The following is a 12,075-nucleotide window of genomic DNA, read 5'->3' on the forward strand; positions in this document are numbered from 1 at the left end:
TGGATAGTAAGAGGCTCAAAGAGCTGGCAACTCCCCACTCTATTCCCCCTCAGCACAGGGCTCTGAGTAAGGCTCAGTCAGTCAGAGCTGCTAGCATAGTCAGGCGGGGCTTCCGCCCACTCAAAGACCTCTGGCTCTGCCACTCTGTGGGATAACACAGGCGCACACTGCCTAGGCACTTGGAGGAATCTCTCACCCACTATCTGTGCACGCAGATCAGGATATCAGGCCAGCAGTGTCACACTCTGAGTGAAACCCCCACCCGCACAGAAAAGTTCCAGCGTTGGAATTGGCTCTCACTCAGTCCCCAGGCGCGGCTTTTTCAAGGCACTGCGGCGGCCCAAGATTCCACTTTTTGGCCCACACAAAGGCCCCTGACTCTGCCCCTCTGTGGGATAATGCGGGCGGGCACTGCCGAGGCACTCAGAGGAATCTCTCGCTAACTATCTGCGCGTGCAGACCAGGATATCAGGCCAGCAGTCTTACCTGAGTGAAACCCCCACCCGCACGGAAAAGTTCTGGTATTGGAATTGGCTCTCGCTCCGTCCCCGTGCACGGCTTTCCCAGGGCGCTGGGGCGGCCTGGAGATTCCGCTTTCGGCCCACACAGAGGCCTCTGACTCTGCCCCTCTGTAGGGTAACACGTGCGCCCACTCCTGAGGTGCTGGGAGGAATCTCTCGCTCACTATCTGCGCGCACAGACCAGGATATCAGGCCAGCAGTCTCACCTGAGTGAAACCCCCACCCGCACGGAAAAGTTCCGGCGTTGGAATTGGCTCTTGCTCCATCCCCGTGTGCGGCTTTCCCACGGCGCTGGGGCGGCCCGGAGCTTCCACTTTTGACCCACACAAAGGCCTCTGACTCTGCCTCTCTGTGGGACAACACGGGCGCACACTCTCAGGACTTTGGAAGGAATCTCTCGCCCACTATCTGCGTGCACTGACCCGGAGATCGGGGAAAATGGCTGCCCCGCTTGTCTTTCTTTGTCTGGGTTTGGTGCGAGTGTTAGCTTGTATTGCCCGGTTGCCACAGGAACAGTTTTTCCTTGGCCTGGATCTCTGTGCCACAGCCTGGTTCGGCCATTTGTGCCGCAGCCTGGATCTATTCACCCCCTTTGCCCGCCTCAGTTTCTATATTCTCAGTTCCCAGTGAAAGCCGCCCTGTTTAGGTTAGTGAGGAAGGCGGAGCATTTCTTACTCCCTATTTCCTTCGGGGTTTGATTATATATTTAGCCAATTTTTCGCTCGACCATACCTTCGGGTGTATTGCAAAACATCTGGAGGCTCCAAGGATAGGTTTTTCTGTTTCTGGTTGAAGAGCTTGTTGAGTTTATGGGGAGATTTATCGGTATTGCTTCCTACCGTGGCATTACTCAGACGTCATCTCAATACCTGCACTTTACAGGTCCAAAATTGAATATATATTTTTAGCCTTTTCTTGCCCATAGGCCTTGCTCTTCTTGCTGTGTTCCCTGTCTAGGTGAAAGGGTCCCCATCATTCTTTTGTTCAAAGTAGAGACATGGACATCATCCTTGGGTCCTCAAATAAGCAAATAACAATGCAAATAAGACAGTCTAATTACTAATGAGCTGATTTTCAGTAGATGGGTCATACCTACTACCTTAGTCAAGTTCAGACTGCGATAACAAAATACCATAGAATGGGTAGCTTATAAATAACAAATTTATTGTTCACAGTTTTGGAAGTTAAAGTCTAAGATCATGGGTTCATCGTGGTCAGCAACGACTTTCTTCTGGGTTGCAGACTTCTCGTATTCTCACAAGCTGGAATGGAATAGGCATCTCTCTGGGACCTTTTTATAAGAGAAGTAATCTCATTTATGAGGTCTTAGCCCTCATCACTTAAGCGTTTTCCAAAGACCTCTCCTATTAATACCATCATATCACTCATAGTATTTTAAAAGATGAATCTGGTGGTACACAAACATTCAGGTCATAGCACCTGACACTTAAAAGAGTAGGATCCTAGAAGGTTGAGGCAATCTGACTTATTATGCAAAATAAAAAGTAAAAAAGAGTTCAAAATTGGAGAATTAATTATTCATATGATAATATTTACACAGTTATGAATTTAGAAAAAAGCTGTTTTCTTCTGTTTGAAATGACTAGACTAAGATTGAAACCTTTCAAAGTCCTTTGGGAAATTTGCCTTAACGTAAAGTACACAAAAGTTTCAAATTGATGATTTTGTTTAAATTGTTCTCATTGTCAAATGCTAATCAGAAAAAAATATTGACAATATCTATATGAATATATAGCAGCTAGATAAGTTAAAAATTATTTTCTGATATGAAGTCCAATTAAAGCTCATACCTAAAATAAATGTTAAGGAAAAAAATTGCTCTGGCTGGTTAACTCAGTGGTAGAGTGTCTGCCTGGTGTGTGGATGTCCTCGGTTTGATCCCTGGTCAGGGCACACAGGAGAGGCGACCATTGCTTCTCCACATCTCACCCTCACCCTTCTCTCTCTCTTTTAGCCTCCAGCTGCCATGGCTTAATTGGTTTGAGTGCATCAGCCACTGGCAGTGAGGATAATTCTGTGAAGCCTCTGCCTCAGGCACTAAAAATAGTTCAGTTTTGAGCATGGCCCCAGAGCCCTAATGGGGGTTGCTACGTGGACCCCATTTAGGATACATGCAGCAGTCCGTCTTTCTATCACACCTCCTCTCACTTGGAAGAGAAAAAAAAATAATTAAAAATTTTAATAACATTTAGGAGTTTGGAATGATTTTAAATTATATCTATACATTGGTAGTATTTTGAACTCTTACATTAATTTTTATTTGAATATGTAATTGGACACATTACTATTTATATAAGAAAATATTTATATATGACATTAAAAGATGCCCTGCTATGGCAAAGAGTATATGATGCAGGGGACACACAGTGGTTTACAGTGATACCTCGGTTCTCGAACGCCTTGACTTTCGACCAAATCGGTATTCGACCAGGAAATTCGAGAAAATTTTGTCTTGGAATCCGAACAAATATTTGGAACTCGAACGTCCGAGATTAGCCGAGTTGAGCCGAATGGCGTTCATTCGGCCGAGCACGCCTTGCCTGCGTCATCAGTGTGAGTCACGCTTTGTCACGCTTTGTGGAGAGAGAGAATCACGTTTTTGTGGAGAGAGTCACGCTTTGTGGTGAGAGTCATGCTTTGTGGTGAGAGTCACGCTTTGTGGTGAGAGTCACGCTTTGTGGTGAGAGTCACGCTTTGTGGTGAGACTCACGCTTTGTGGAGAGACTCACGCTTTGTGCACGCTTTGTACACTGAATTTAACCCTTAGACATGGGTCCAAAGAAAGCCAGAAGTGGTAATGCAGACAAAGGTAAGCGGAAAGCTGTGAGAACAACGATTGAGCTGAAAAAAGAAATCATTGCCAAATATGAACAGGGCACACGTGTTTCAGATCTGTCTGCTGAGTATGGCATGCCAAGATCTACTATCTCAACTTTCCTTAAGAATAAAGCTGTTATAAAGGCTGCCAATGTTGCCAAAGGTGTTACATTGTTAACAAAGCAAAGGCCTCAGATAATGGAGGAAATGGAGAAGCTGCTTCTTATTTTCATTAAAGAAAAAGAGTTAGCAGGTGACAGCATCAATGAAGTCGTTATTTGTGAGAAAGCACCAGTAAATAGGCATATTTTTGGGGCTTGGAACAAATTAATCCAGTTTCCATTATTTCCTATGGGTTTCTTGTTTCGGTTCTCGAACAATTTGGTTCTCGACCGTTCTCCCGGAACGAATTATGTTCGAGAACCGCGGTATCACTGTATTGGGTTGTGCACTTCAAACCAATAAGGTTTTGTGAACCAATACCACCCAATAAATTCAATTTTAAAAAAGTTACAGCACTAACAAGTGGCTCAGTGGATAGAGCATAAGTATAGTGTATGAATGTCCCAGGTTGGATTCTTGGTCAGGGCACATGAGGGAAACAACTGTCTACCTTTCTCCTCCTTCCTCTTTCCCATCTTTCCCTCTTACTACAGCAGTGGCTCTTTTGGTTCAAGCATCAGCCCCAGACAGGTTTTCTGGGTGAGTCTTGGTCAAGGTGCATGTAAGAGTCTGTCTCATTATCTCCCATCCTCTCACTTAAAGAAAAAAACGTTCTGAAATTTCTTATAAATTTAAATTCAACTAAAATTAAAATTAAATCAAATGTCAATTAAATTGTCATTTTAATTATATTAAATTTTGTCAATAGCTTATAAATTTAACTTGTAGCTTAAAATTTTTATTAGTTCTTAATCTTTCACTAAATGAGTAAGTTTTACACTTTCATTTTTAATGTAGAAAGCATAGATATAAATACAGTACATAAATATATATACCGATATCGATTAGTTTCCTTATGGGGTTCAATTAGAAAAGCCTTCAAAAGACTCGGTGGACTGGGGGCAATAGTGAAAAATATATGGTCTAGACACAAGGCTCAAAACACATGTAGTAAAAAAACAAACAAACAAAAACACATGTAGTAAATGCATAAAGGAAATCAAAAGAAGAAGTAGAAAGGAAGGGAACCATTCAGAAATGGAAAACTCCTATGTTCTCTATATAAGACACATTCAAAAAGGAAGGCCTTAGACAGCCTAGAGACCAAGTTTCAGAAAGTCACCCAACTTAACCAGGCCAGCAGCACCTGCAAAATCCCCAATGGCCCTATCCTTGTCATTCCTGGTGGAAGGACACATGTAGTAAAAAAAAAAAAATGTACATGTAAGTAAATGCAGGAAGGGAACCATCAGAAATGGAAAACTCCTATGTTCTCTATATAAGACACATGCAAAAAGGAAGGTCTTAGCCTAGAGACCAAGGTTCAGAGAGTCGCCCAGCTTAACCATGCCAGCAGCACCTGCAAGATCTCCAATGGCCCTATCCTTGTCCTTCCTGGTGGCTGTGGTGGTGCTCAGCTGCAACCCCATCTGCTGTCTGGGCAGTGACCTGCCTCAGACCCACAGCCTGGTTATCAGGAGGACCTTGATGTTCCTGAGACAAATGAGGAGAATCTCCCTTTTCTCCTGCCTGAAGGAAAGAACTGTCTTTGGCTTCACCCAGGAGGTATTTGGTGGGAGCCAGGTCCAGAAGGCTGAAGCCATCTCTGTTGTCCATGAAATGATTCTGCAGACCTTCTACCTCTTCACAACAGAGGACTCATTTGCTGCTTGGGATAAGACCCTCCTGGATCAGCTGTGCACTGAACTTTATCAGCAGCTGAGTCACCCAAAAGCTTCTTTGACAGGAGAAGTGGGGACGGAAATGACTCACCTGATGAATTGGGATTCATTCCTGGCTGTGAGGAACTACTTCCAGGGAATGACTCTCTACCTGCAAGACAAGAATCACAGCCTTTGTGTGTGGGAGATTGTCAGAGGAGACATCATGAGATCCTTGTCTTTATCAGCAAACTTGGAGGCACGATTAAGGAGTAAGGAATGACACCTGGTTCCACGTGGAAATGAGTCTCACTGACCAATGGACTCGCACTTTCTGAGTTCTGCCATGCCTAAGCTTCCTCTTGTGTCTGCTATAATCATGACATGGATGAAATCAATCTGTTATAGGTTCCAGGAATATTATGTTACATCATCTTTACCTCTACAGGCACTAGTGCCTTACAGAGGTTCAGGCTGATGTGTTTATTTATTTATTTATTTATTCATTTAAATATTCAAATATTTATTTATAAGGTTTGAATTGTTTTTGTTTATATAAATGTTTTGTTTTTTTTTAATAAATAAATTTTTATTATAATGGAGTGACATCAATAAATCAGGGTATATATATTCAAAGAAAACATTTCCAGGTTATCTTGTCATTTAGTTCTGTTGCATACCCATCACCCAAAGAGAGATTGTCCTCTGTCACCCTCTATCCAGTTTTCTTTGTACCCCTCCCCCTCTCCCTCCTTCCCTTCCCCTACCCCCCATAACCACCCCACTCCTGTCCATGTCTCTTAGTCTCGTTTTTATATCCCACCAATGTATGGAATCCTGCAGTTCTTGTTTTTTTCTGATTTACTTATTTCACTGTGTATAATGTTATCAAGATTCCACCATTCTGCTGTAAGGGATCCGATGTCATCATCTCTTTTAGCTGAATAGTATACCATGGTGTATATGTGCCCCATCTTCTTTATCCAGTCTTTTATTTTTTTTTACAGTGATTAAAAGCCTTTAAGCAAACTCTTGGCCAATACAGCAAGAATCCATAAAAGAGTAGTGTCCTTAACATGTTCACCAAGTCCAAGTTGGCCCCATCACCATACCAAATCCCAGAAAAATGCAACCCAACCACAGTTCAGTCTGTTAGGAGCTGTCACAGGGAGCAGGAGTCCAGAAAAGTCCACATCCAGGAAAAGTCCTTATGGCACTGGAATTGTTGTCACCATTCTATACTTTGCAGCTCATGTCCAAGACCCAATGACCACTGCTTCTAGCTGGCAATGATTCAGGTAGACTGGAAAAGCCATCTGCAACATGCTTGGATATGCAGCCTCTGTTCTCCTCTGCCTGGAGAGATGAGACCAGGTTGCTCTTCCCTGGAGCTCTGCGACTGTGGCATGGTAAAGAGAACCTTGGGATACACTAAGCTGTATCCAGGTAGATTCATAATAGAAGTTGGAAAAAGGGGGAAAGAGAGCTCTAAATTAGGAGCAGGTCCCAGCCTGAAATATGAGCAGGGCATTGAGGTAGGAGGGATAAAGAAAACACTATATATTAAGCAAAGCAGCAGAAAATAGGACTATCAACACCCACAGCAGAGATCTTTGAGGGAAGAATAAAAAACCTGACTATTCAGGCAAAACATAGTTAAGTGGCTCTTGTGCAAATGAGATCAGTTTACCTGCTTCTTGGAAGAAATAGCCTAGGCTCGTCCACAGTGTCGTAGATGGGGCTGACGGCCCTGGGCACCTTCAGCCCTCAGTGGCAAACCCCAGCATTCTGGGCAAGGTTAGGTCATAGGTGGCTGGAGCAGGGCTGGAAGAGACTGAGCCCTCCCTTAGAGGAGCAAGGGGGAAGCCTACCTTCCAGTGTCCCTGTTTCCTCACAGCAGAGGCATGTAAGCCTGGCAGGCTTTAGCTCAATGACATTCCTTTCCACTATTGAAGCAGGCCCCAGATGGCATCCTGTTAGACCTCTTTGGGGCGTTGGAGCCTGTAAAGCCAGAAGCCAGCGCCAGGGCCACTATCACAGCAGCCCGGCCTATGCAGATTCGCATTGGATTCGGACAGTCGGTAAAGAAACAAGGGAGCCAAAAACTGATAGGCCATTTTCTTTAATTATAGCTTACACCCGGTGGGCAAGTAAAAACACACACTGGGCTCCAAAACCCACTCACATTCAGTGCTCACAAAGCCACTGACTTATCCGAGTTTCCTAGAATCAAAGGTTTCTAGCTCACCAGCTTTATTCTCCTCAGTTCCCCATCTCCTTCCTTATCCCAGATACAAACTCTACACAAACTGGCATCTCACTCAGCACTCCGCCATCTTGGCTGCTTCTCCTGGCCTCATGGCCTCTTTCTGCTCTCTGCTCTGCTCCCTCTGCTCTCTCATGCTAATCATCCCAGGAACCAAGAGACCAAGCTCCTGTTCTGCCCCTATTTTATACTGTAGCTTCACAACCTTTAATCCGATATACAAAATAGGGAAGTCTCTAATACAAAGTCACTTCTCTGAGGCATGATTGGATTGTACCGCCCCACATCAAAAAGGGTGGGAAAGGCTTAATCCCAAAACCAAGCCCCAAGCTACAATGATCCCCAACACACATTAATTTCACCTGGGCGATGGCCTCACGTGGGCAGCGTCATCTTTAACAAAGTGAGCATAATATATTTTATCTGCCCAACAGAGCCTTTAAGGGTGTATCCTAAAAGCTGGTAGTTCCCCTGATCTCTATTGGGCTTTTTCTGCCTCTAGGTATCTTAAAAGCCATGCTCAGAAGATCTCGCTGAGGGGTTTGAGGATCCCTATCCGCCTATACAAATTTTTCCATATATCTGGAGCCATTTGGAAAAAGACAAAACAGCGTCATTAGCTGGATCTAATAAAGCAGGTAGTAGTTTGCAGGCAAAAAAGATTTGGTGTCTCCTGTTCATTAGCATTCAAAAGAAATGTAATTTTTTTTTTTATGTAAAAAGCATGATATGGTAGACCTGTAGGAGTTCCAGGATATGACTACCCTCTTTAAATTTTTTTTTAATTGACCTTAAAGTGTTTTCTGAGTACACTTTAATAATACCTTAACTTTAAAGATTGCAAGCATGACAAAATACAGTAAATGCTTTTGCTCCGTATGCAGGAGCATTTTCAGTTTAGCCAGTTTAGGAAATCCAATAATAGAACAATGCATACAGACAATGAGCTATAGCATGCTTAGCAGCCTCTCCTGTTCTGACAGAGGTCACTATAGATCCGGAATATGTATCCACTGTAATGTGGACATACGACTGTTTGCCAAATGAAGGTATATGAGCAACATCCATCTGCCAAAGCTGTCCTGGTAGGGGTCCTCGAGGGTTAACTCCAAATGAAGGGGCAGTATAGGACCCCTTGGACAGGATTTCCCAATCTGCCATGCTGCTTCCCGGGAAAGTTGAAACTGTTTACACCGGGCTGCAGCGTTCTGGTGATGAATAGTATGAGGCTGACTTGCTCCGTCTGTCATGGTTGCTCCATATAATTTTCTTTTGGGTAGCTTGATCAACAAGGGCATTCCTAGGCCCTGGCCGGTTGGCTCAGTGGTAGAGCATTGGCCTGGTGTGCAGGATTCCCGGGTTTGATTCCCTGTCAGAGCACACAGAAGAAGTGCCCATCTACTTCTCCACCCCTCCCCCTCTCCTTCCTCTCTGTCTCTCTCTTCCCCTCCCGCAGCCAAGGCTCCACCAGAGGAAAGCCACCCCGGGCAGTAAAAATGGCCCCATGGCCTCTGCCTCAGGCGCTAGAATGGCTCCGGTTGCAACTGAGCAACACCCCAGATGGGCAGAGCATTCCCCCCCAATAGGCATGCCATGCGGATCCCGGTCAGGCGCATGCGGGAGTCTGTCTGACTGCCTCCCCATTTCCATCTTCAGAAAAATACAATAAATAAATAAATAAATAAAAGAAAAAATACAACAAAAGAGAGAGAGAGAGAGAGAGAGAGAGAGAGAGAGAGAAAAGGGCATTCCCTTGTGCCAAAGATCCAGGGAGCACGGAATGAGCCTGAGTATGTCCCACGAAACATGGAGCTCTATGCTGACATACATGTCCCCGAAGAAGGAGGAACCGCTGAAACAGTTCATCAGCATTTGTCCCCAAGACAGCAGCCCCTACAATGGAAATACCACAAGTAAACATTTGCTGTCTGTCTATAGATTAAAGGGGGAACATGGGAAATGCTGAAAAGCCATGATCTTTGTGCCCCTCCCCACCCCCAACCCCCTCCCTCTCCTCCCCCCACCCTGTAACCCCAACACTGTTGTCCATGTCTCTGAGTCTCATCTTTATGTCCCACCTATGTATGGAATCCTATAGTTCTTAGTTTTTTCTGATTTACTTCATTCGCTCAGTATAATGTTATCAAGGCCCATCCATGTTGTTGTAAAAGATCCTATGTCATCATTTCTATGGCTGAATAGTATTCCATAGTATATATATACAAAGCTTTTTAATCCACTTGTCCTCTGATGGACACTTGGGCTGTTTCCAGATCTTTGCTATTGTGAACAATGCTGCCATAAACATGGGGGTGCATTTCTTCTTTTCAAACACTGCTATGGTGTTCTTGGGGTATATTCCTAACAGTGGTATAGCTGGGTCAAAAGGCAGTTCGATTTTTAATTTCTTGAGGAATCTCCATACTGTTTTCCACAGTGGCTGCACCAGTCTGCATTCCCACCAGCAGTGCAGGAGGGTTCCCTTTTCTCCACATACTCGCCTACACTTATTCTGTGTTGTTTTATTGATGAGCGCCATTCTGACTGGTGTGAGGTGATATCTCATTGTGGTTTTAATTTGCATTTCTCTAATCATTAGTGATTTTGAACATTTTTTCATATGCCTATTGGCCATCTGTGTGTCCTCTTTGGAAAAGTGTCTATTCATTTCTTTTGCCCATTTTTGGATTGGATTGTTTGTCTTCATGGTATTAAGTTTTACAAGTTCTTTATAAATTTTGGTTATTAACCCCTTATCAAACCATTTGTTGAAGACGCTGTCTTTACTCCATTGTATGCCCTTACCTCCTTTGTCAAATATCAGTTGTCCATAGAACTGTGGGTTTATTTCTGGGTTCTCTGTTCTGTTCCATTAATCTATGTGCCTATTCTTATGCCAGTACCATGCTGTTTTGAGTACAATGGCCTTATAATATAACTTGATATCCAGAAGTGTGATACCTCCCACTTTATTCTTCCTTTTCAAGATTGCTGAGGCTATTCATGTTCTCTTTTGGTTCCATACAAATTTTTGGAATATGTGTTCTATATCTTTGAAGTAAGTCATTGGTATTTTAATCGGTACTGCATTGAATTTATAAATTGCTTTGGGTAATATAGACATTTTAATGATATTTATTCTTCCTAAACATGAGCACGCTATATGCCTCCACTTATTCGTATCCTCCCTGATTTCTTTTATCAATGTTTTATAATTTTCCGAGTACAAGTCTTTAATCTCCATGGTTAGATTTATTCCTAGGTACTTTATTTTTTTGGTTGCAATGGTAAAGTGGATTGATTCCTTGATTTCTCTTTCTGACAGTTCATTATTAGTGTATAATAATGCCTCTGATTTCTGAGTATTGATTTTATATCCTGCCACCTTGCCGAATTCATTTATCAGGTCTAGTAGTTTTTTTACTGAGACTTTAGGGTTTTCTATATACAATATCATATCATCTGCAAATAATGATAGTTTTACTTCTTCTTTTCCAATTTGGATGCCTTTTCTTTTTCTTGTCTGATTGCTGTGGCTAGGAATTCCAGAACTATGTTGAATAAGAGTGGTGAAAGGGGGCACCCTTGCCTTGTTCCTGATCTTAAGGGGATTGCTTTTAATTTTTTCCCATTGAGTATGATGTTGGCTGTGGGTTTCTCATAGATGGCCTTTATCATGTTGAGGTGTGTTCCCTGTATTCCCACTTTGCTGAGAGTTTTGATCATGAATGGGTGCTGGGTTTTATCAAATGCTTTTTCTGCATCTATTGAAATTATCATGTGGTTTTTCTCCTTTCTTTTGTTTATGTGATGAATCACATTGATTGATTTGTGAATATTGTACCAGCCTTGCCTCCCCAGTATAAATCCCACTTGATCATGGTGTATGATTTTTTTCATATACTGCTGGATCTGGTTTGCTAATATTTTGTTGAGGATTTTTGCATCTAAGTTCATCAGGGATATTGGCCTATAATTTTCTTTTTTTGTGTTCTCTTTGCCTGGTTTTGGAATCAGAATTATGCTCGCCTCATAAAAGAAGTTTGGAAGTCTTCCTTCCTCTTGAATTTTTTGAAATAGCTTGAGAAGGATAGGAGTTAGTTCTTCTTGGAATATTAGGTAGAATTCACTTGTGAAGCCATCAGGCCCAGGACTTTTCTTTTTTGGAGTTTTTTGATAGCTGTTTCAATCTCATTTGTTGTAATTGGTCTGTTTAGGTTTTCTGATTCTTCCAGATTGATTTTTGGAAGATTATATGATTCAAGGAATTTGTCCATTTCATCTAGGTTGTCTAGTTTTTTGGCGTACAGTTCTTTTTTTATTATTATTATTCATTTTAGAGAGGAGAAGGAGAGACAGAGAGGAGAGACAGAGAGAGAGAAGGGGCAAGGAGCTGGAAGCATCAACTCCCCTATGTGCCTTGACCAGGCAAGCCCAGGGTTTCGAACCGGCAACCTCAGCATTTCCAGGTCGATGCTTTATCCACTGCGCCACCACAGGTCACGCTGGCATACAGTTCTTCATAGTATTTTCTTACAATATTTTGTATTTCTGTTGTGTCAGTTGTTATTTCTCCACTCTCGTTTCTAATTTTATTTATTTGAGTCCTCTCTCTTTTTTTCTTGGT

General features: G+C 42.8%; 1 protein-coding gene across 1 annotated transcript; it reads left to right on the forward strand.

Annotated features, from left to right (window-relative positions):
- Positions 1–4,895: 4,895 nt before the first annotated feature.
- On the forward strand, positions 4,896–5,465 carry LOC136393029 (interferon alpha-5-like). The gene has a single exon (XM_066365698.1). The coding sequence runs from the start codon at positions 4,896–4,898 to the stop codon at positions 5,463–5,465; it is 570 nt and encodes a 189-aa protein (XP_066221795.1).
- The last annotated feature ends 6,610 nt before the right edge of the window (positions 5,466–12,075 follow it).

Source organism: Saccopteryx leptura, chromosome 2, assembly GCF_036850995.1.
Source record: "Saccopteryx leptura isolate mSacLep1 chromosome 2, mSacLep1_pri_phased_curated, whole genome shotgun sequence".
Lineage (NCBI taxonomy): Eukaryota > Metazoa > Chordata > Mammalia > Chiroptera > Emballonuridae > Saccopteryx > Saccopteryx leptura.